The 23,577-nt window shown below is 42.5% G+C and overlaps 1 protein-coding gene across 1 annotated transcript in view; it reads right to left on the bottom strand.

Moving 5' to 3' along the window:
- The window catches only part of PTPRN (protein tyrosine phosphatase receptor type N), a 124,529-nt gene that overhangs the window by 69,317 nt on the left and 31,635 nt on the right, over positions 1 to 23,577 (bottom strand). Inside the window, exons 8-11 of the mRNA XM_030210892.1 lie at positions 16,676 to 16,792; positions 8,134 to 8,168; positions 6,927 to 7,315; positions 488 to 574 (exon numbers count right to left, since the gene is read on the bottom strand). Coding sequence (XP_030066752.1) covers positions 488 to 574; positions 6,927 to 7,315; positions 8,134 to 8,168; positions 16,676 to 16,792 — 628 coding nt within the window. The remainder of the gene's footprint in view (positions 1 to 487; positions 575 to 6,926; positions 7,316 to 8,133; positions 8,169 to 16,675; positions 16,793 to 23,577) is intronic.

Here is a 23,577-nt window from a genome sequence, read left to right as displayed (position 1 = left end):
TGCCCTTTACAGTAAGGGAATTACTTGTAGGGATTTCCTTTGCAGATACCTGTGTTAAAATCACCTCCCTGGAATGTTTCAAAATTGTCCCCTCCTTGTGCAAGAGGGCAGCCTGGGAATACGTGCAGTGTGCAAAAGGGCAGTGTGGTGCAGTGAGGGGATAACTGCAGAGCATTTTTCCAAAAGTCACTCAGCCTATCAGCAGCAGCTTTGAGAACAACTGTGACTTTTGGACTGTGTGAGATTTGCAGAGAGTATTCAATACAAAGTCATTAAATACCATGACTTAGCGAGTTTTGGTACAGGGGTAAGCTACAGTAAATGAGTCTTGCCTTGATGAACGAAATTAATCAGATAACTCAAAACTGACAAAAAATGGACTGAGCGGGTTTTAGAAAAGTGCGCTTCAATTTTCTGAAGGAGGGCAGTGTGGTGCAGTGACAGAGGACACTTGCTCTGTGCAGGAGAGTCACTATACGATCCTCACCTGATGTTAATGAAACTGTCAGTGGAAAGGTGGATCCGTTCAGCCAGGACCTCCAGCAGCCGAACACCAGATGCTAAGCTCAGAGGCCTAAAAGGGAGAGAAAGGGATATCTAGCACCAGAACTAGTGTATTAGTACTTGAATGTAACTTGCCTGAGCTACTATTAGAAAGCTATGTGCTAAACCCAAACCCAGTCAAAGCTCTGCCTCTTCATTTAGGCCTTGCCTCTGAACCCCAAAATAAACCCGTTACTAAATCTTGCTCCTGTATCAGAACTTCAGCCTTCTCATCCCCTCATAAGGTCCACCTCCTTCTTCCAACAAGCTAGGTCTCCTCCTTCTGCTCCCTACACTCAATCTGGCCTCATTCCCTGGACCTGCTTCCCCCTCTTCTGAGAGAAGCTCAGCCTCCTGCCCTGAGCTCAACCCTTATATCTCACACTATTCTCCACTGGGCCTGGCCCCCTCTACCCAGAAGCTGAGCCTTCTCCCTTGGGCCTGTTCTCTCCCCCTCCCCCAACCATCCCATAAGCCAAGCCTTCTATCCTAGGCATGACCTTTGAACCATAAGTGAAACTCCTTCCCCAGGCCTCCTCCCCTTGTCTAGTTCTCCTCCCTTCACCTGAACCTTCTCAAGAAGCTCAGACTCTTCCCCTGAGCTTGGCTCATGCAACCCAAGCTCAACATCCTCCCCTGAGCCTAGCCCCCACATAAGAAAAGTCAGGCTGAATCAAACCAAGGTCCACTGAGCTCAACATCCTGCTTTCAACATTGGCCAAGCTTCCAGCAGATCCAAAATGTACATCTATTGCTAATTGCTCAATTCCAGAAATGATGGTTCTTCCAAGTCTATCTGGCTAGTAATGTTTTATGGCATTTTCCTCCAGGAACTTGTCTAAACCTTTTTTAAGTTGCTTTGGCCACTTCCTCTGGCAACAAGTTCCACAGCTTATTATGCACTGCATGAAAACAAAACACTTTTTACACTTAAGTACATAAGTAATGCCACACTGGGAAAAGACCAAGGGTCCATCGAGCCCAGCATCCTGTCCACGACAGCGGCCAATCCAGGCCAAGGGCACCTGGCAAGCTTCCCAAACGTACAAACATTCTATACATGTATTCCCGGAATTGTGGATTTTTTCCCAAGTCCATTTAGTAGTGGTCTATGGACTTGTCCTTTAGGAAACCGTCTAACCCCTTTTTAAACTCTGCCAAGCTAACCGCTTTCACCACTTTGTTTTCAATCAGCTGGCTATTAGTTTCATCGAGTGATCTCGTGTTTTACTGTTGTTAGAAAGGTTAAATAACTGTTCCCTATTTAACCATTTCACCCCAACTTGTGATTTTATAAATGTCTACCACATCTGTCTCAATTGTCTTTTCCCTTTATCATTATAGCTGCTCTTCTCAAAATCTTCTCCAGTTTTGCTATATCCTTTTTGAGATGGGATGACCAGAACAGTACATAATATTCATGAGGCAGTAGTAACGTGGACCTAAACAAAGGCATAATAGAAAATATAATAAATAAATGAATGAATAAATGAATAATTATATTGTCAGATTGGCTCTCCATTCCTTTCAAATAATTGATAAAAATCAATTTCCTTCTTATGGTAGCACTGGCACACTGAGATGAAAATTTCAATGCATTACAAGATAATTTTCAAGTTTATTACGTTTATTAATTAGCTTGATATACCGGTAAAAGGATGAACCATCAGAACGGTTTAATAAGAGCAGAAAAGAACTCCAAAGTAGGAAAGAGGCAGGGATAGAACAAAGAAAAGGAAAAGAATACCAATAAATTGCCAAAAAAGTAATGTACATAGTAGAGAACAGCGTCATCTGGTGGTAACAGTGAAATCAGCAGGAGATGAAGTACAGTTGGAGCCAAAGGCGGTAACGAACAAATGGGCCTTGAAAATAGGCACGGACGTCTCCAGCCACAGGGCTAAGGGAGCTGCATTCCAGAGCTGTGGGCTCATGATACTAAACATGCATTTATGAACAGAGGTGAGGCAAACCCAACGAAGGGAAGGGATCTGGAGTAAACTATCCTGAGAGGAACAAAGAACCCAAGGTATAGTGATAGATAGGATGGGTGGCCTGAATGGTAGATTTTATGAACCAGAAGGAGCAACTTGTAAGAGATCCAATATGGCACTGCAACCAAAGGAGAGGCGTGGAGGAGTGGCCTAGTGGTTAGGGTGGTGGACTTTGGTCCTGGGGAACTGAGGAACTGAGTTTGATTCCCACTTCAGGCACAGGCAGCTCCTTGTGACTCTGGGCAAGTCACTTAACCCTCCATTACCCCATGTAAGTCGCATTTAGCCTGCCATGAGTGGGAAAGCACAGGGTACAAATGTAACAAAACAAAAATAGGATTGTAACATGCAGCACCCGTGAGAAGGCATATAGCTGAGTTCTGAACTATCTGGGAAAGGCCCTGAAGCAGGGCATTGCAATAGTCCAACCCTGAGAGGGCTAGTGAGTGGACAAAGACCCAAAACACTGCAGGGGTAAATAGTCGGTGAATTGAGTAAAACATCCATGGTTTAAAAAAACCCCCAATGATGAATAGTCTGAGAGATGTTGGGGCGAAAAGTCATTCTCTCATCAAGCCTAACACCTAGAACCCTAACTGTTGAAACCATGGAAAGTGGATTGCCAGCTACGGTGATGGGTTAAGTTAGGAGAAGAGAACTGAAGCGTGAAAGTAGAAGGCCAGTGCTTTTCCCATAGTTGAGTGTAAATGTGTGTGAGTGTAGCCAGAGTGCAATCTGGCATTTAAAGATTTGAAGTTTCTATTATTAATCTCAATCTAAGTCTAAACAGGTGGAAACTATTTAAAATTCTCTTTGCTCTAGGAATCTTAGAGTGGCAAATTTTTAAAAATCAGAATTTGATGTCAGGTGTAGAACTTTTTAAGAACTATTTGGTGGACTCGTGATATTTCCAGAGAAAAAAAAATCCCACTTATTGCCAGGCTGCCTTTATGACCAGGAGACGGCTGCACATGAATGGACTCTCTCCCTAACACCATTCTTAGCTGCTCATATTAAGACCAATCCAGATAAGAATCATGACTAGTTATTGTTTATTTAGAAAGTTTTTAAAACATTTTAGTTTAGGGAGTTTTTGTTACGTTAATCATGGTGTCTGGTATTAGAATTGTTTTTGTTCCTCTCCAGGAATTGTCTGGATTTCTTTAATCTGTAATCCACATAGAACTTATTGCAGACTGTAACAATAAATTGTATTGTATTGTGTTGGCTATGTTTGTTTTAGAATCTGATAAAGACGTTAACAGAATAGTTCTAAGATATTATGGGCTGTAAAGTTTGATTACATCCCGATGTTTGAAAAGCAGCAGAAATGATGAAGGAGGATTTCTTAGCATTGAAACCAGGTCTTTCTAGACCCAGAGCATCATTTTTGCTAAATGCAACGCTGTTTTGCATGAGAAGGAATACATTTTGAGGACCCTTTACAGTTAGTGCATTTCATTTTTTTAAAGGTTGGAGTTTAAGTTGGCTGACAGAAGTAACTAAGTTGTATACGGAGTTCTATTCTCATTTCATTTTGGGTGGCTGGAGAAAAGTGGCCCTGAATCACCTCGAGCTTTTGTCGCTTGGTTTTTGGTTCTTGTTTTGAAATTCTTGGTTCATCTCTTACTTATTTGGTCTCTTTCTTTTGCCAAAATCCTTTCTATTTTGCTTTTCATTTGCATTTGAAATTTCTGTCTGTGTGCATTTATGGGTATACTGAGGTTTAAGTTTATAAACTTCAATAAAATTATAAGTTTAAAAAGTTACAAGACTTCTCTATTGAGCAAATGCAATATTTAAACCCTGCTCTCTGTTTTCAATCTACATTAAGTCATTGCCTCCAATCCCAGGACTTCTTAATTTTCTCTGCCATCTTTCATGAGGGACTTTGTCAAACACTTTCTAAAAATTCAAATACACCATCATATGGCAACTGGCTCACCTTTACCCACATTTGCTTACACCTTCAAAAAAAAATCTAAAACATTGGTAAGGCAAGACCTACCTGTACCTGGCTCATTCCTGTTAAGCTATGTCTTCCTATATTGTGATCTGTAATTTTGGTTTTTAGAATCACTTCACCACTTTGACTGGAATGAACATTAGGCTTACAGAAATAGCTTCCGAGATCACCCGAGTTCTTTTTAAAGTTTGGCACTGCATTGGCCATCCTCCTGTTCTCAGTTATGGACGTTAACCAACATTTTAAAATGCACTTCTTGCCCAGCAGGATGGTTCACTTTACAAAAGCCAAATAGCCTTTTCGAGCCAGGCACTCATAGGAAATCTTGTCGAACAGCATAAATGAGTAAGGATCCAATGAGTAAGGATCCAAGTTCAACGCCACATGTGCAAAATGTGATTACTGATACAGCGCCAAAAAGAGAGAATCTTGGGACAGGTCCAAAACATGTGACCCAATGTAGCTCTAGGAAGTAAGCATTTTAAGCAGTTTTCACCCTGGCGAAGGGTAGCTCGGCATGCTCGATGAGGAGAAATATACATATGTAGCACAAATGTATATTGCAACTCCCATGAGCCCACTGCATCTCGAGACCACTGCATAGCACATGAATCATAGTCAATGTCTTGCAGTTTGTCTTAGAAAAATTTATAACAACATTAAGGGGAAACCAACTGTTGTGCAACCAACCAATAAGTTAGGTCAAGGAAACCCATGGCAGGGAAGCGACATAATGCTGCAACTGCAAATACTGAAAAAGATCACATTGAGCCAAGCCAAAATCCCTACAAAGCTCTGGAAAGGTTTAAGCTTACCCTCATCTGTGACCACATGAGACATATACACCCCCCCCCCTTTGCGTCCACCAAGCAAATGTAAAGGGGGACAGTCCCAGAGCAAACTCTCCATTTCCACAGCTAGGCAACAATGGAGAAACTCGAGAGCTAACCCCAAGGATCTTGCCCACCCTCCACCACACCGCACAGAGAGGGTACAGTAGCAGCTTTAAACGATAGATTATGGAATGACCAACCCACCCTTTCTGCTTTCAAGAAACTACTCAAATCTCACCTTTTTACTCAGTCCTTTGACTCACTGCTAACCAATTCCTCTGTCTTTCATCTTTCTTTATCTCCCCTCCTTAATTCCCCCCTCCCCCCACTTATTTTAATTTTGTGAACCACACTGAAGCCTTGTCCAGGCCATATGGTGGTGTATCAAGTGGAAATAAATTACATAAGTAATAAGAGGTTAGCAATTTCATCTTTTGAGTTCTCATCTGATTGTGGGGTTTTTTTCCGTTGTTTTTTCATTTTGGTTTATATTTTTAGTTGTTTTAAGTGCTCCAAATCATCACAGTCAGCCAAAGAAGATTTCCACTGTGGGTATAATACCCAAATCCTCCTCTGTAAAGGCCAAGGCATAGAAATCATTTATTCTGGCTGTTATTACCTTATCCTCCCTGAGCACTTTTTTTTTTTGCCCCTTAGTCATCCAACAGTCCAACTGACTTCCCTATGAACTTTTTGCTTCAAACATAATTTGAGAACATTCTCAGCATTCATTTTTGCCTGCACAGTAATCTGCTTTTCATAGTCTTTCTTGGCCTCTCTTATTACTGTTTTAAACAGGACTTGCCAATGTTTTTGTGTTCAACCTTAGTTTCCTTATTTGAGGCTGTTTTCCATTTTTGAACAGATACCATTGGGCTTTTCCTGCCTCTTTCACTTCACCATTAAACTGCTTTGATTTTTGGTAGATTTTGTGGTATAACGAATAACTGTGAACTACGAATTATGACAAATCATTTGGTCTCCTTTCAGCATTTTTTAACGTACAGAATATATTTTTTTAATCTGGGCTTCCAAAATGGTATTTTTAATAATGCCCATGCATCTTGCAAGCTTTTGATACTGGCAATTGAACTGTTCCTTTTTTCTGTTTCCTAACTAATTTCCTCATTTTTATCATAGTCTCCTTATATCCTTCAGTGCTTGGTTTTTTTTTTTTTTAGTGCCCTTATTCCAGTGATTATGACAAATTCAGTCACAGTGTGATCACTATTAACAAGCAGCCCCAGCACTGTCACCACCTCAAGCTCAGTCTCCTCCTCTTGGCCCAATCTTCCACTCCAAGCTCAGCCTCCTCCCCTGGCTTCCCTCCCTATCACGAAGATTGGTCCTTTCACCTGACCTGGTCCCAACTCCCTAAGCTCAGCTTCCTTTCCTCAGTCTCCAAAGTTCAGCCTTCGCCTCTGGAGTTTGGCGCTTGAATCTTTAAGTTCAGTGTTCTCCAAACTCGGCTTTCTCCCTGGTCGTAGCATGGCTTCTCTTGCCTTTGCACCCCTCTCAATCTCTCTCTCTCTCACTTCTTTGTGTCTTCTCTACCCCCATTTGTCTTAAGAAACTGTTTAAGATTCTCACTTATCCTCTGTGATTATGTATCCGTACTCCTCTGCAGAGTGTGAGTGAGGGTGACCTGGCTTCAAGTTGAGCTCCCTGCTCTCTGGGTAATGTTTCTTCTCCAGGAACACAGGCATGCTTGTGGCGGTTACCCCTTGTGGTATGTGTGGATCGGTGACTCTGCCCCATGTCTCGGCAGTAGAAAGAGTGGTTTGAAGTTGGGCATTTTGTTCACCACTCTCTGCTCTCTGCAGACCTGCAGGTTCAGCTTCCAAGGCTGCTGGCCATGCTGGCATCTTCTGCTCCTCAGCAGTCTGTGTGCCTACAGTATCTAAAACACCCTCGGTGACTGGATAATTGAAGAGTGGATGCAGAGTTCCTGTTCCATGTTGCATCTTGGCCTCTGAAACCTGCCAGTGGAACAGAGGTTAAAAACATACAGATGAGTCCGTGCCCTGTAATACCCCCTGCCAGTTCTGAAACCTATGCAGCTCTACCAATGTACATCACCCCCATTTTGTCTGTCTGCCTTTTAGTCCAGTAATGAGACCCCCACACATAATTCTGCAAATGCGCATCACGCCTGTTTTCTGCCTCTGCCTGTTAATCAAGTACCGAGACCCCTATATACAGCTCTACGAATGCATCTCAATCCTGCACTGCAACACCCCCACTATGCCAGTACTGAGAGACCCCACAACAGCTCTGGCAGTGTACCTCACTCCTGCCCTGCCGGACCCACTGCTAGGATTCTACATATTACTGCCACGGCACCTCACTCATGCCCTGCAGTTCATTCCAGAACTAAAACCATACACACAGTTCTGCTACTGCACCTCACTCCCTCACCCACTGTTGTCCTACAGCAGCCCCTATTTCAGTACCATTGCCCCCCTGCTCCCACACAGCTTTGCTAACGCACCTCACTCATGCCCTGCAATTCAAAAACTAAAATCCGCACACACAGCTCTGCCAGTGTACCTCACTCCTGCCCGGCAACACTCCCTGTTTTGCTATGCCAGTACTGAGATCCTCCCCCCTCCCTACAACCTTCAATCTTGGTTCATGACTTCAATGTAAATAGAGACTTGGCATTCACTTCTCAGCTATACTGCCACAGCGATGTGGAGGGTGGAGCAGGCTCTCAGAAGCTCCCTGTTAAAATATTTCAAGAGCTGCAGAGCCCAGACACGTCACTGAAAGCGTCTCAGCCCCTGATTGTACTCACCAATCTTGGGATCAGGTCTTCGTACTTCAGCACTCCTGAAGGAGAGAAATAAAGAAAATCCCCTAATGTCAGGCTGCAGGATGGTATGGCATGGCAGTTTATTACATTTAAAACTATCCAAATGAATTGATAAAAAACGCCCAAAGACAAAATCAGTCCCTCAGAAATCGCTTTCATAAGAGAAAGGAATTAAAGGTAAAGTCTTTAACGGGTTCATGTATACATAAGTGCACAGAAAGCAGCATTATATGCAAAAGTGCACTCCATGCTATAGTGTGGGGTGCATGGGGGTATACACTTGTGCGAAGGATGGGAGGAGCACGTGTATGTTGAATGGACACGCTAATGCAGGTTTACACAAGTTTTCTATAATGGAATAGAGGCACCATTACACTCACTGAAATACACATTTCAAACACCAGTTCTCACTCTGCCATGACAACAGGCCCCTCATGCCAAAGTCTCATCAGTCACTTTTTAAAAAAATTTTAATACATTTTGGGGGGGATCCAAGATACATCGTAACATAGTAAATGTCGGCAGATAAAAGTAACCTGCACAGTCCGTCCAGTCTGCCCAACAAGGAGGCCAGAGTTCAATTTGGCACTTCATGACTAAACACTGGTTACTTAATCTCTATCTCTCCCTGCCAACTCTGGGACACAGATCATAAAAGTCTGTCCAGCCCTGGTCCCACTTCCCAACTACTGCGATGACCATGAACTGCTATGCCAAGATATACTTGTAAGGCGGCTCTTCTTGTCTCTTTGCATTTCATGATCATACCAAACAGTAACGGCAAGGTTTGCATTCCCCCTGCTAACTCCATGCCTTCCCCCATGACGAGTCAGATGTCTATCTGGGCTTTTGCTGGCACTCCCTTAACTAAGTGATCCAGTATTGGGGAAGCGGCCCAGAGATGCACTCCCTGTTGGGCAGTAATGTCTTGCTTAACCTTTACACACCCATCTTGTCACCTGCTATTCATATCACAGAAGGAACCCTAATCCATCAAGGGCAGCGAGTGTCTTACAGAGTCTACAGCTGGGGGACAGCGGAACTGAGAAGCCTCCAAAATCAGAACTGCACTATCAATGGCTATCAATGGCGTTGGGCGTGGCATTCCCAGTTGGTATAGGAGACCCAGAAGTTGGAGGAGAGGGTAGAGATGGTGCGACAGCCAGTAGGGCTGCCTGCTCTGCCTACAGTCCCACCTTTGGCCCAATCACGATGAAGGACATTACGTCAGCAGCAGCTTTAATACATAAAGTTTGCTCAATTTTCCTCACAATTGGTGATTAAGGGGATAATTCTTTCCAGATCGCCATAAGTTAGGTGTTGGGATGCTACACGCTAAGGACAAATTCTGTTTTGGCAAATGTACAAGTAAGTAGTGGAGCTTGGCATTTAGATGTGAACATTTAAGCGCAGACACTCAAGGCGGGTACAAATGTCCACAACTAATGTTACAGTTGGGTGCGTAACTGATGGTATTCTTGAAACAATTCAAAGGGATTTAACCATCCAGAAGCGGCTCCCGGCCAGTCAAATCGCCCGTACCAGGCTAACTGCTTATTTTCAGCAACACTTAACCGTTAGTGGCAAACTGGCTATTTTGGGGGCCAGTTTAACCACATAAATAGGACCGCTTGGAAACCATAATTACTGGTTTATTGTTGTCAGATTTCTTTGATTTAAGGTAAAATCCACACTGAACCAGTTTGGTAGCTTGTGTAACATAACATAGCAAAAAAGTCAGTTCTATATTTAACAGTGCCCCATAGCTGCTTAAGTGCTGTATACTGGACTTAACCAGTTATGCATTAACCGGCTCCACAAAACCGGATATTCAGTATTAGATATGTGGGTTTAATTGCCAGTGGCAGTCTGCAAAATACCGATTGCCATCGGCTGAATATTACCTCCTTAGCGTATAAGTTCTGGGCAAGCCTCTGACCCAGTCACATCCCTCCCACATCCACTTGTGCGCTAAGGTTATTGAATACGAAGTGCGGTTACATCTGGACTAAAAATTATGACCAATAACTGGACAACGATGTTAATTAAGTTGTGTGTAACTGTAAGTATCCGATAACTTGCTCATGCAATTTTGTGTGATAAGTGTAAGATTATAGAACGAGGGGATAAATCTCTGGCTGAACCGAGTCAATCGTGGGCTGTTTCTCCACAGGTGTGTGGTTTGGAAAGGACGATAAACTCTCTAAACATTTCAGGGTTTATTCGTAGGAAAACAGAGAACCTGGAAAATGCTGCTAGGAATTTAAATATTTCAATATCACGTTTTCCTCAAGTGTTTTCCAAAAATCAATCATGCCTCCTTTGAACTGTATTTACCATCTATTACTGAGAGATCCAGAGAATTTTCTGGGACCATTAAAATGTTACAAGAAATGTTATAGTTCCCAAATGATATTTAAGAACAGGGGAGATTACGTAGAGCATTTGCTGTATTTAATAAATATGGGAAAATTATATTTTTGATTCTATATTTTATTCTCCACCAATTACTTATAAGGTAATAAGATTTACAATTGCAAGAATAAAGGGGAATTAAACATTATCTCTGGATGTAATCGGTCTCTTGGAGATATGGGAGAACTGGTGACAAAAAGATTGACCGTGGTGGTTTCCTTTGTTAGTTCTTAGGATAAAGACTTGTATTTTCAGTTTCAAAATCTTGAATGCCTGGACCGTAAAGTTCATATTTACTCAGATGTGTGTAGTACGACAAGAAAGGAAGAAGCAATTTCTAAAGCTATGTTGCATAAAGCTTCCTCCAGGGGGCTAAATTTTAATTCCATGCAAATGCATTGTTCGGTATAGAGAAGCTAGAACTGCAGCAACCCAAGTTATATCTAATGTTCCTTCTGTGAGATAACATCTAGGTGTTATGAAATAATGTCCTGAGGAATAAGAGTGGAGGAGTGCCCTAGTGGTTAGGGTGGCGGACTTTGGTCCTGGGGAACTGAGGAACTGAGTTTGAATCCCCCTTCAGGCACAGGCAGCTCCTTGTGACTCTGGGCAAGTCACTTAACCCTCCATTACCCCATGTAAGCCGCATTGAGCCTGCCATGAGTGGGAAAGTGCGAGGTACAAATGTAACAAAAAAAAAGTCTTTTCTTTTGGTTATTTTTGGATTTAATTCTCTCTAGGATTATTTTCTTGTATCTCAGATCTCCCCTTATAGTGGTCTAAAATTTTCTGTTTTCCTTTCAGTGTTGACCTTCTTGGATATTTTGATTACTTCAATATTACTAGAAAACTGATCAAAGAAACTTTTTATGGTTTGGGTTGAAAAAGGATATTATCCCAGAATCTATTCAACTATCTGATGGTATTCTTTTTAAGACTGAAACTGTCTCTACAGTGCTGCGTATAATGCCTTTTGCTCCTACACATCCATGTCACAAGATGAATCTCAGATTTTTATACGAAAACAGTAGTTCATATTATCCCCTGGCCTATCGTCAGAACTTTAAAAACTGCCTAGCCATGATTGCAGCAAAGCCTATGCAAAGTAGGGGTGACCTTTATTCCTATGGATTAATTGGTCAAGAAAACTTCTCAAGAAGGGGCCATAGAATCAAGGAACACAACCAACTGGAGTACATGTTCTGCCCGACATTAAAATTCAAAACATAACTGTGTCTAATATAGCACCATGGTTCGATATATCAACTGAATCAGGGACAAGCTATCACATATCTTAAATAGTCCAAGATGAGCTTCCATTCAATACCTCCTCTGTCATGCTTCTCTTTCAAAAAGGATGCCCCACCCCTGCTATAAATCTATTAACTATAAATTTATTAATCATGGCAACTATTGTCAGTAACCAACAGAAATACCCTAGTCATGCGTTCTTCTACGTGAATGAGCAACTAGCTCAATTAATTCAAATTCATGCCATCTACTCCACTTCAGCATTGATACCCAGTGAGGTTACTGATTGAAGTTTAAAGAGCCAGAACCGTTCTCTATAGTGCACTTCAATCACCCTCTATTTCAAACCTCAAACTGATGTGCTGCTTTTACACAGTGTGCCACAAACAGGGCTGGCATATTCTTAGTTCAAAGAGAACTTGAAAGACAATCCTTTAACTTGCTGCATGCATTTTGCACAGAAAAACGGCATTTAACACATGTGAAACCCCTTTATAAAGCAGCTTTCAAATAAAACATGGTTTGTGTGTGTTAAACAAGCTAGTATTTTGTTTGTGAGATTTGTATGTCAGTTTTGATGTGACATGAGTATGTGTGCTGCCAGCGAAATGCATCTTCTCATCTCCACAGCATCCTGTGCTTGGGAGAAGGAGGGAGTTTTGTAAGGAAAGAGTAAATACAGAGGTTTTCTCTGCTCAGGAGGAGTTCTGTGAAATCTGTCAGGAGGGAAGGTCACAGAGTAGAAAAGATTAAGAGTTTGAAATTAACTTAGTGTTTTGTTGTAGATTTCTGGGGAAAAGAGGGAAATTCTACCCATTAAAACCCTTTTTTACCTTAGGTAGAGGCACACAGTGCCCTATATCTAGCTATCTATACACTGAGAGAGAGAGAGAGAGAGATCAACTAGGATCACCCAGGGATGCTCCTGAAGGGGTGTTACATAAGTAGGTGCAGTACATGCTATTACTATTACTACTACTACTACTATTTAGCATTTTTATAGCGCTATAAGGCGTACGCAGTGCTGCACAAACATAGAAGAAAGACAGTCCCTGCTCAAAGAGCTATGTAATAAAAGTGAGCCAAGTATAGGACAATCAAGCCATTGTGACATCACTGATGAGGTTGGCTCTTATTGGTGGCCTGAAGCATTATGACATCACAATATCACCTCTGATTACAAGAGACTACTACTACTACTATTTAGCATTTCTATAGCGCTACAAGGCGTACGCAGCGCTGCACAAACATAGAAGAAAGACAGTCCCTGCTCAAAGAGCTATGTAATAAAAGTGAGCCAAGTATAGGACAATCAAGCCATTGTGACATCACGAGGTTGGCTCTTATTGGTGGACTGAGGCATTATGACATCACAATATTAGCTCTGGTTACAAGAGACTACTACTACTACTATTTAGCATTTCTATAGCGCTACAAGGCGTACGCAGCGCTGCACAAACATAGAAGAAAGACAGTCCCTATTCTATAAGATAGCGTTTAAGTGTTACAGCACATAACTGCAAGGGGGTGTACACGTAGGTGGAGATTGGAAGGGCCTGGGCCAACTTTAGCACGCAACTTATTGAATTTTATAAAATATGCGCTTTGTATGGTGCCATATGATTTCCATGACTGTTTTAGTTTACTTTTTGTCACCTTTTTGAAGTTCCTGAATTATCTTGTTGCAATATCTATGGTCTTCACCAAGTGTTTATAACATTTATTGAATGAAAGAGACATTTCAGATAATTTATTGTTTTATTGTCTGTTTTTGACATTTCAATGTGTTTGTAAATGCAATTTGTCATATTAGTAACATCATTTTCGGTCGTTTAAATCAGTACATATATCTTTTAAAGATATATAGTTTGTGTCCAGCACTGCGTATGCCTTGTAGCGCTATAGAAATGATAAGTAGTAGTAGTAGTGTCTTATTATTATTTTTTGATTATTTGTAATGTATTATTATTATCATGATTTGATTTTACCATTAATTTTGAGTTAACATAATTTATTATATACCATTTTAGGGACTCCTAAAATGGCCGAAACATGACTCGTCTCGAGTCCAGTTTTTTAAGAATAAATTCTTGCTGTGAACTTTTTTCTGAGTCCAGTAGAAGTTTGTTTGGCGTCATCCATCTTGTCACTTTCGTTGTGTTCTTCTTTTTTTGGTTTACCCATTTATGCTTGCCATTGACCTGGCGTAAATGGTCATGCTTAAATTTAGAGAGCACGATCTCGAAATGTGGAGGAATGCTCAATCCCTACGATCGTAGCAAGCACAAACCAAAAAGTAGGTGTTTTTTCACCACGCAATAGGCTTTTGAGTTTTGGAATGATCTCATTCACCAGAACAGTATTGTTTTGCAACCCAGTCCTCTTTTTTGAGTGCAGGACCCAGAAGTACAGTACATATACTGCATTTTCAGAAACCTGAGTCAGGCACTTATGAACCAAAACACAGCCGCTGTGTTGAGTCTTTTGGTGTATTTTCAATAAATAGCAAGCATAAGAATCATCCCGTCTCCCTTGAGTCTTTTGGAAGAGCCAGTCTACCCTACACTCTTTGGTTTGTGCATGCCTAAATTTAGGCATATCCAATTTGGGTCTACGCTAGTACTCCGTAACAGAATCCTGGTACACAGATGCTGTCATAGAATTGGCACACCTAAATGGAGATGCAATTTCCTCTTTGGTGCTCCACTAAACTATTTTTACATTTCCTTTACACGCAACGCACATTTTAAAAAAAGGGCACAGAATATGTGATCATCCCTTGGAGAGTCCATATATTGACTCGCCTTAAGACTGGGGGGTAAAATCATTGTCCACAAGAGAAATAGCCCTGCAGACTACGTCCTGAAGAACTTGAGACGCAAGGTAGAGCAGATGTCACAATAAAATTGGCAATATTTTTGCCCCATGTGAACATAAGAGAAAACTGCTCACAAATTAATGAACTCAATTTGTACTGAACAGAGGTTGTCCTCATGTGACAGCATGAAATGAGATCTCCTGCATATGGTCAACAGCACATTCTTCAAAGTTCTACAGCATTGCTTACCCTCATAGGCGTAGTTTGACTGTTTCATTTGGGGGGGCAAAGAATGGGCGGAGAATATTAGCATATCATTTGCATATATACATATGCAAATGAATATGCTAATGTGGAGGAAGGAATTGAATTTACAGGCAAAATATCACAGATGCACATTTCAAAAAGCTGACACATTTCAATTAATAAATTATGAATAAAATACTTTTATCTACCTTTGTTGTCTGATCATTTAGTTTTTCTATTCGCTTTGGTCCCAGTGTCTTCTGTTTTATTCAGTGTCTTCTTTCCAGTAGGCTTCCCTCTGCTCCCCACCCCTCGCAGTCCCATCCATCTCTTGCTCCTTCCCTCTGCTCCCCACCCCTCGCAGTCCCATCCATCTCTTGCTCCTTCCTTCTGCTCCCCACCCCTCCCAGTCCCATCCATCTCTTGCTCCTTCCTTCTGCTCCCCACCCCTCCCAGTCCCATCCATCTGTTGCTCCTTCCCTCTGCTTCCCACCCCTCGCAGTCCCATCCATCTCTTGCTCCTTCCCTCTGCTTCCCACCCCACCCAGTCCCATCCATCTCTTGCTCCTTCCTTCTGCTCCCCACCCCTCCCAGTCCCATCCATCTGTTGCTCCTTCCCTCTGCTCCCCACCCCTCGCAGTCCCATCCATCTCTTGCTCCTTCTCTCTGCTCCCCACCCCTCGCAGTCCCATCCATCTCTTGCTCCTTCCTTCTGCTCCCCACCCCTCACAGTCCCATCCATCTCTTGCTCCTTCCCTCTGCTTCCCACCCCACCCAGTCCCATCCATCTCCTGCTCCTTCCCTCTGCTTCCCACCCCTCCCAGTCCCATCCATCTCTTGCTCCTTCCTTCTGCTCCCCACCCCTCGCAGTCCCATCCATCTCTTGCTCCTTCCCTCTGCTTCCCACCCCACCCAGTCCCATCCATCTCCTGCTCCTTCCCTCTGCTTCCCACCCCTCCCAGTCCCATCCATCTCTTGCTCCTTCCCTCTGCTTCCCACCCCTCCCAGTCCCATTCATCTCCTGCTCCTTCCCTCTGCTCCCCACCCCTCCCAGTCCCATCCATCTTCCCTCTGCTCCCCACCCCCCCCCGCGAGGTCCAAGATGGTGACTCCGTTCACCCCCTCTCTTCCTCCCTCCCTCCCTCCGGTGCAGGCAACAGTCTTCAGCTTTTTCAGCGTTCCTGGCAGCGGTAGCGATGTACACGCTGCCTTCGGTCTGCCCCGGAAGCCTTCTCTTCAAGTTCCTGTTCCCACCTATGCGGGAACAGGAACTTGAAGAGAAGGCTTCGGGGCAGAGCCAAAGGCAGCGTGTACATCGCTACCGCTGCCAGGAACGCTGGAAAAGACTGCTGCCTGCGGCGGAGGGAGGGAGGGAGGAAGAGAGAGGGGTAGACGGACACGCTCCTCTCCGTCCGCTACTCCGCTTGGCTTCCCTGCCCTCTCTGTCTGCGTCCCGCCTTCCTCTGACTTCCTCTGACATCAGAGGAAGGCGGGACGCAGACAGAGAGAGCAGGGAAGCCAAGCGGATGGAGAGGAGCGCGTGCGTGCATGTGTTTTTTTTTTTAACTAATGGCGCGGCGGCGTCTCATCGTCGTTTGGGGGGGCATTGCCCCCCCTCGCCCCCCCCCCAGTCTACGCCTATGCTTACCCTGCTTCAATCCAAGTTCCAACAGACGGCATCACCCAACTGATAAGAGACTGGGATCTTGCTGTCCTTAGAGAACAGCAACTTCTGTATACCAATGTGCGTCTCTCCTCCCCTGCCAGTAAGAACTGAGACGTAAGCCAACATACCTGACCTCTGCAGGAGCTCTGCCAGAGCAGAGAGGCTCTTCAACTGTTGCTCATTCAGATCACTAGGGCTGACCCCATACTCTGCCAGCAGCCATAGCAGATGCTGCATGGCTACATCTGTGGAGAGAGAAAGACCAAACTCCATGGAACCCATGACCAAAACCAGCACAACAGAGAAACTACACAAGCAAGGAGGCAGCAAAAGGTACATAGGGACAGGAATGACCAATAGGAAAAAGAGGTGATGATGCCCCTGTATAAGACAGTTCAGTCTCTGAAAAAAAATAAAAATAAAAGAGAGAGAGAGATGCAAGCATCAACTAGTTTCCGTAGTGTACAATCCCTTTTCCCTATAGTTTTAAACTGAATCTTTCTTTAGAGGTAGAAACTTAACAGCCAAGAGTATAAAAAGGATAGTAGGAAGGATTATACTGTCCTAAAAGAAAGTTCCCCACAGTTTTAAAACTTGAATTTTCTGACACAGCAATAACAGATAGTTTCTAAAAGGAACGGTAGGGCCCAGTTCAGTCCTCATTCCTACCCACCCACCCTCAACTCCCACCCACCCCTAGCTCAACTCTTCATTTATAGTCAATTATTCTAATTAGGACAACAAGAGAGGAGTTGCCATTAAAATTTTAATTACATTTAATTAGTTTTTAAGAGGCAGACCCTAAATAAATTACAAATTACACCAATTTTAAGGCTCTTTATATCCCCTAGTATCTTAAGAAGTTATAATTAAACAACTCTATAATACTAAGATGCAGACAGTAGTCCAGCAGTGAGAGGGGTGCTATCCAGTCTTTTGCATTGAGTGTCACATGTATGATTACCTCTCAGTTGGGGCGATGTCATATGTTTGTGCTCGATGTAAAGAGCTCATAGCTCTTAGAGAACTACTACTACTACTTATCATTTCTATAGTGCTACTAGACGTACGCAGCACTGTACACTGGACATAAAAGAGACAGTTCCTGCTTGACGGAGCTTACAATCTAATCAGTACAGACAAACAGGACAAATAAGGGATAAGGGAATTACTAAGGTAGGAATGATAAAAAGCAGGTACTGAACACGTGAGTAATGGTTAGGAGTTAAAAGAAGCATCAAAAAGGTGGGCTTTTAGCCTAGATTTGAAGACAGCCAGAGATGGAGCTTGACGTACCGGCTCAGGAAGTCTATTCCAGGCATATGGTGCAGCAAGATAAAAGGACAGAGTCTAGTTAGCGGTGGAGTCCGTTCTCTTGAGGCTAGAGTAGCAAACTTGGAGGAGCTGAGAGAGACAGAGAGGTACATAGAGGAGTCCTACAGGGATGTTGTAGAGAAGTCAAACCTCCAATCTGGCAGAGCTCCGGAGTCTCAATGCGTGGATGAGACGGTGCAGGGAGGAGGGTTTTAGATTTGTAAGGAACTGGGCAAAATTCTGGGGAATGGGGAGCCTATTCCAGAAGGATATGCTCCACCTTAACCAAGGTGGGACCAGGCTACTGGCATCGGCATTTAAAAAGGAGATAGAGCAGCTTTTAAACTAGAACCTGAGGGAAGGCCGACAGTCATTCAAAAACGAATGGTTCAGAACAATGTATCTTTCAAAGATATCACCAAAACATGGAAGATAGGGTATCCCGATAGAGAGGTTGCAAAAGAGACAATGGAAGATCAGGTGTCGTTAATTAAAAACCAGACAAAAGATTGCAAATTAACACTGTCAACTACTGAGCAAGATGTAAACAGGAACAACAAACAAAGCTTGAAATGTCTTTTGCAAATGCCAGAAGCCTAAGAAATAAGATGGGAGAGTTAGAATATATTGCACTAAATGAAAAATTAGATATAATAGGCATCTCTGAGACCTGGTGGAAGGAGGATAACCAGTGGGACACTGTCATACTGGGGTACAAATTATATCGTAGTGATAGGGTGGATCAAACTGGTGGAGAGGTAGCATTGTATGTTATGGACAGCCTTGAATGAAATAGAATAAAAATTCTGCAGGAAACAAAATACATCTTGAAATCACTTTGGATTGAAATTCCATGTGTTAAGGGGAAAAGGATAGTGATAGGAGTGTACTACCGTCCGCCTGGCCAGGATGAACATACGGATGCAGAAATGTTAAAGGAAATTAGGGACGCAAACAAACTGGGCAACACAATAATAATGGGTGATTTCAATTACCCCGATATTGACTGGGTAAATGTAACATTGGGGCATACTAGGGAGGTAAAATTCCTTGATGAAATCAAGGACAGCTTTATGGAGCAGCTGGTTCAGGAGCTGCCAAAAGAAGGAAAAATTCTAGACCTAGTCCTTAGTAGATCACATGATCTGGTGCGGGAGGTAATGGTGATGGGGCCGCTTGATAACAGTGATCATAATATGATCAGATTTGATATTGGCTTTGGAGTAAGTATACACAGGAAATCCAATACGTTAACATTTAACTTTCAAAAAGGAGACTATGATAAAATGAGAAGAATGGTGAAAAAAAACACTTAGAGGAGCAGCTGTAAAGGTCAAAAATTTACATCAGACTTGGATGTTATTCAAAAATACCATCCTGAAAGTCCAGACCAGATATATTCCATGTATTAAAAAAGGAGGAAGGAAGGCCAAATGACAGCTGGCATGGTTAAAAAGTGAGGTGAAGGAAGCTATTAGAGCTAAAAGAAAATTCTTCAGAAAATGGAAGAAGGAACCGACTGAAAATAATAAGAAACAGCATAAGGAATGTCAAGTCAAATGCAAAGCGCTAATAAGGAAGGCAAAGAGGGACTTTGAGAAAAAGATTGTTTTGGAGGCAAAAATACAAAGTAAAATTTTTTTAGGTATATTAAAAGCAAGAAGCTGGCAAAAGAATTAGTTGGATTGCTAGATGACCAAGGGGTAAAAGGGGCAATCAGGAAAGACAAAGCCATAGCGGAGAGATTAAATTAATTCTATGTTTCAGTCTTCACCGAGGAAGACATTGGAGAGATACCAGTGCCCCTCCTCGCCTGTTACCACTCCAGTACATGAGAACCCTTGGTCCCTTCCCTCCTCCTTGCCTGTTACCACTCCAGTACACGAGATCCCTCGGCCCCTTCCCCCCTCCTCGCATGTTACCAGTCCAGTAGACGAGATCCCTCGGTCCCTTCCCCCCTCCTCGCCTGTTAACACTCCAGTACACAAGATCCCGGTCTCCCCTCCTTGCCTGTTACCAGTGCACTACGCAAGATCCCTCAGTCTCTTCCCCACTCCTCAGCTGTTACCCTGCTGTATGAGATCCCTCAATCCTTACTCCCTCCTCCTGCTAATGCCCATATGCACAATGGATAGATAGTTATAGACACATAAATTAGAAGGATATGGACTTACTAAACCATCAGCAGGATGGGTGTGCCTGAGGAGCCTTTTGCACTGCATTTGATCAACTGGAGAAGGCTGGCTTGTGAGGAGAGCAGATTGGGGCAACACGGTCTTAATAGAAACCACAGGAAATATATACCATAATGAATACCCTCAAACTACTCCTAATAATCTACTCTCTAACACTGATCCACTTAACACTAACCACCCCACTTGCAGAAAACAACATCATACCCATACTACACAATCATCATTAACTGATCAAATACACTACACCTCACCAAACTGTTACAGCCTAAACAAAGGAAGAACACTTACATGCGAACAACCACAACAGAAGGGAAAGAAGGGCCCAAACAAACTCACCTCAACAAAGAAACGACAACTAACAAAAGTCCACTTAACACCAAATACAGAAGACCCATTCCAAACAATCCAAGTAGGCTATGTCAGTGCCAGATCCGCTGTAAATAAAACAGCAATACTAACAGACTGGATCATGTCAGAAAACCTCGACCTACTCTTCCTCACTGAAACTTGGATCCATGACCAAAAGGACCCTATAATCCTAGACCTGTGCCCTCCAGGATACAAAATCACACACTGGACCAGAAAAAAAAAAGAGAGGTGGAGGCATAGCACTAATCTATCGGTCCCACTTTACCACCGAAACCACTGCCGAGTCCATAACACCTCAACTTGAAATTGCCTCAATCAGAATCCACAACAAAACCCTACGCGATCAAGTGAATTGTGTCTTGTTTTACAGACCTCCAGTTAATTGGAACGAAGGCCAGAGCAACTTCATGGACTTCCTTTCAAACACGTGTGTAGCCAACTCCAATACACTAGTACTAGGAGACATCAACCTTCACTTAGAAGACCCAAACTCTATCAACGCATGAGAATGTAAGGAATTTCTCCATTTATGTGATCTCAAATGGCCACAAATGCAAGCAACCTACGTCAAAGGACACACACTTGATCTCATCTCACACAAACTCTCAAAAGACCAGAACCTAACAATAACAAATACGAAATGGACAGAGACACCCTGGACCGACCACTACAAATTAAACTTATCCCTACATTGGAGGAAGAAGGGTATACAATGAATACTAGAACACACATCCTACAGCACAAGAGGTCAAGTAGACACGAAAACATTCTGGCAACTAATATACAATGATGAATGGGCAACACAAACAGACTCCATATACTACCTCATAGAATGGGACAAAAGATGCAAAAGCATACTAGATGAAATTGCGCCACTACGAACAAGAACCCCACGCAAGCATAACTCGACACCATGGTTCAACGATGAACTGAAAAAGTTAAAAACACAAACCAGGAAACTCGAACGAGGATGGAATAAAACAAAAGATGAACATACACTCAACACATGGAAGCAAATACAAAGAAAATACAAATACGCAATAAGACAGGCCAAAAGATCATACTATAAAACCAAAATAAGGACAGATTACAAAGACATGAAGTAGAGGAGTGTGGTAGCCGTGTTAGTCCACTCTTAAGGTTATCAATAGAAATCAAACAAAATAAAACATGGAAAAGAAAATAAGATGATACCTTTTTTATTGGACATAACTTAATACATTTCTTGATTAGCTTTCGAAGTTGCCCTTCTTCGTCAGATTGGAAATAAGCAAATGTGCTAGCTGACAGTGTATATAAGTGAAATGCTTGAATGTTTTCACTTATATACACTGTCAGCTAGCACATTTGCTTATTTCCGATCTGACAAAGAAGGGCAACCTTCGAAAGCTAATCAAGAAATGTATTAAGTTATGTCCAATAAAAAAGGTATCATCTTATTTTCTTTTCCATGTTTTATTTTGTTTGATTCCAAAGACATGAAGAAATTATACCAACTCGTGAACAAACTCCTAGACACCAACTTGGTCACTACCACGAATACAGACATCCCATTTGCAGATAAACTTGCGAAGTACTTCAATGAAAAAATTGTAAACCTATGCAACACGCTACCTCAGAACAACACCGACATTGAAAACTTCCTTAATGAATTTGACCCAACCATTGGAGAATACCCGGCAGATCGGACCTGGTTAAACTTCGCCCTCCTTACCGTCGAAACAATTACCCAGGCGATTAGTAGGTTTCCCTACACTCATTGTAAACTAGATACCTGTCCGAGCTACCTAATGAAATCCGCCCCTGACTGCTTCATAGCAGACCTCACATCCCACCTAAATTACATGCTTCACCCCAATAACAAAAGATACCAAGAAAAAAACCAAACGAAATCACTAACTAGCGTCCAGTAGCATCTATCCCGCTGGTGGTCAAACTGATGGAAAGCATGGTAACCAAACAACTTACAGATTACATAAACAAATTCTCAATATTACACGAATCACAGTCAGGTTTTTGCCCCCTCCACAGCACAGAAACAGAATTACTCACTCTTTTAGCCTAATTCGAGCAGGAAATAGCAACAGGCAAAAACATCCTTCTTCTCTAATTCGACATGTCTAGTGCATTCGACATGGTAAACCATAATATATTAATAAGATTACTAAATAAGTATGTTTCCACCAATTCCTAACTTAACTGGATCAAGGGCTTCCTAACCACAAGAACATATCAAGTAAAATCAAATTCAAACATATCATCACCGTGGAAAGCAGACTGTGGAGTACCGCAAGGATCACCGCTATCACCGATCCTATTCAACTTAATGATGACCCCACTTGCCAAGTCCTTATCCAACTATGGCCTTAACCCTTTCATATATGCAGACGATGTGACAATATACATTCCTTACAAAACCAACCTGACAGAAATCACCAGCGAAATCAAGCTCGGCTTGAACATCATGGATTCATGGGCAAATGCATTTCAACTAAAACTCAGTAAAGAAAAAACTCATTGTCTCATCCCAACACAGCACAGACATCCCCACAAGTATCAACACCCCAGATCACACCCTTCCTATCTCAGACAGCTTGAAAATCCTCGGTGTTACAATGGACCATAACTTAACACTAGAAAGCCAAAGAAAATGTTCCACTCAATGTGAAACAATTCTTCCCGAGGGAAACATTTCACAACCTGATACAATCAATGGTACCAAGCCACTTAGACTACTGCAATGGAATTTATGCGGGATGTAAAGAACAAACCTTAAAGAAACTTCAGACCGCTCAAAACACGGCAGCTAGGCTTATATTTGGTAAAATGCGATTTGAAAGTGCAAAACCCCTCAGCGAAAAACTACACTGGCTCCCAATCAAAGAACGCATCGCCTTCAAAATCTGCACCCTGGTTCACAAAATCATTTACGGAGAAGCCCTGAGTTACATGACAGACTTGATCGACTTACCAATCCAAATCAACACAATCTTATCTAAATCTGCACTACCCAAGCTGCAAAGAACTTAAATACAAAACAACTTACGCATCTAGTTTTTCCTACATAAGCACACAACTGTGGAACGTATTACCAAAAGCCTTGAAAACGACGTATGACCACCTAAAATTCTGGAAATCACTAAAAACCAACC

This window comes from Microcaecilia unicolor, chromosome 7, assembly GCF_901765095.1.
Source record: "Microcaecilia unicolor chromosome 7, aMicUni1.1, whole genome shotgun sequence".
NCBI classification, from domain to species: domain Eukaryota; kingdom Metazoa; phylum Chordata; class Amphibia; order Gymnophiona; family Siphonopidae; genus Microcaecilia; species Microcaecilia unicolor.
The sequence above is the reverse complement of the archived record's forward strand: the minus strand, read 5'-3'. Positions and strand labels throughout refer to the sequence as shown.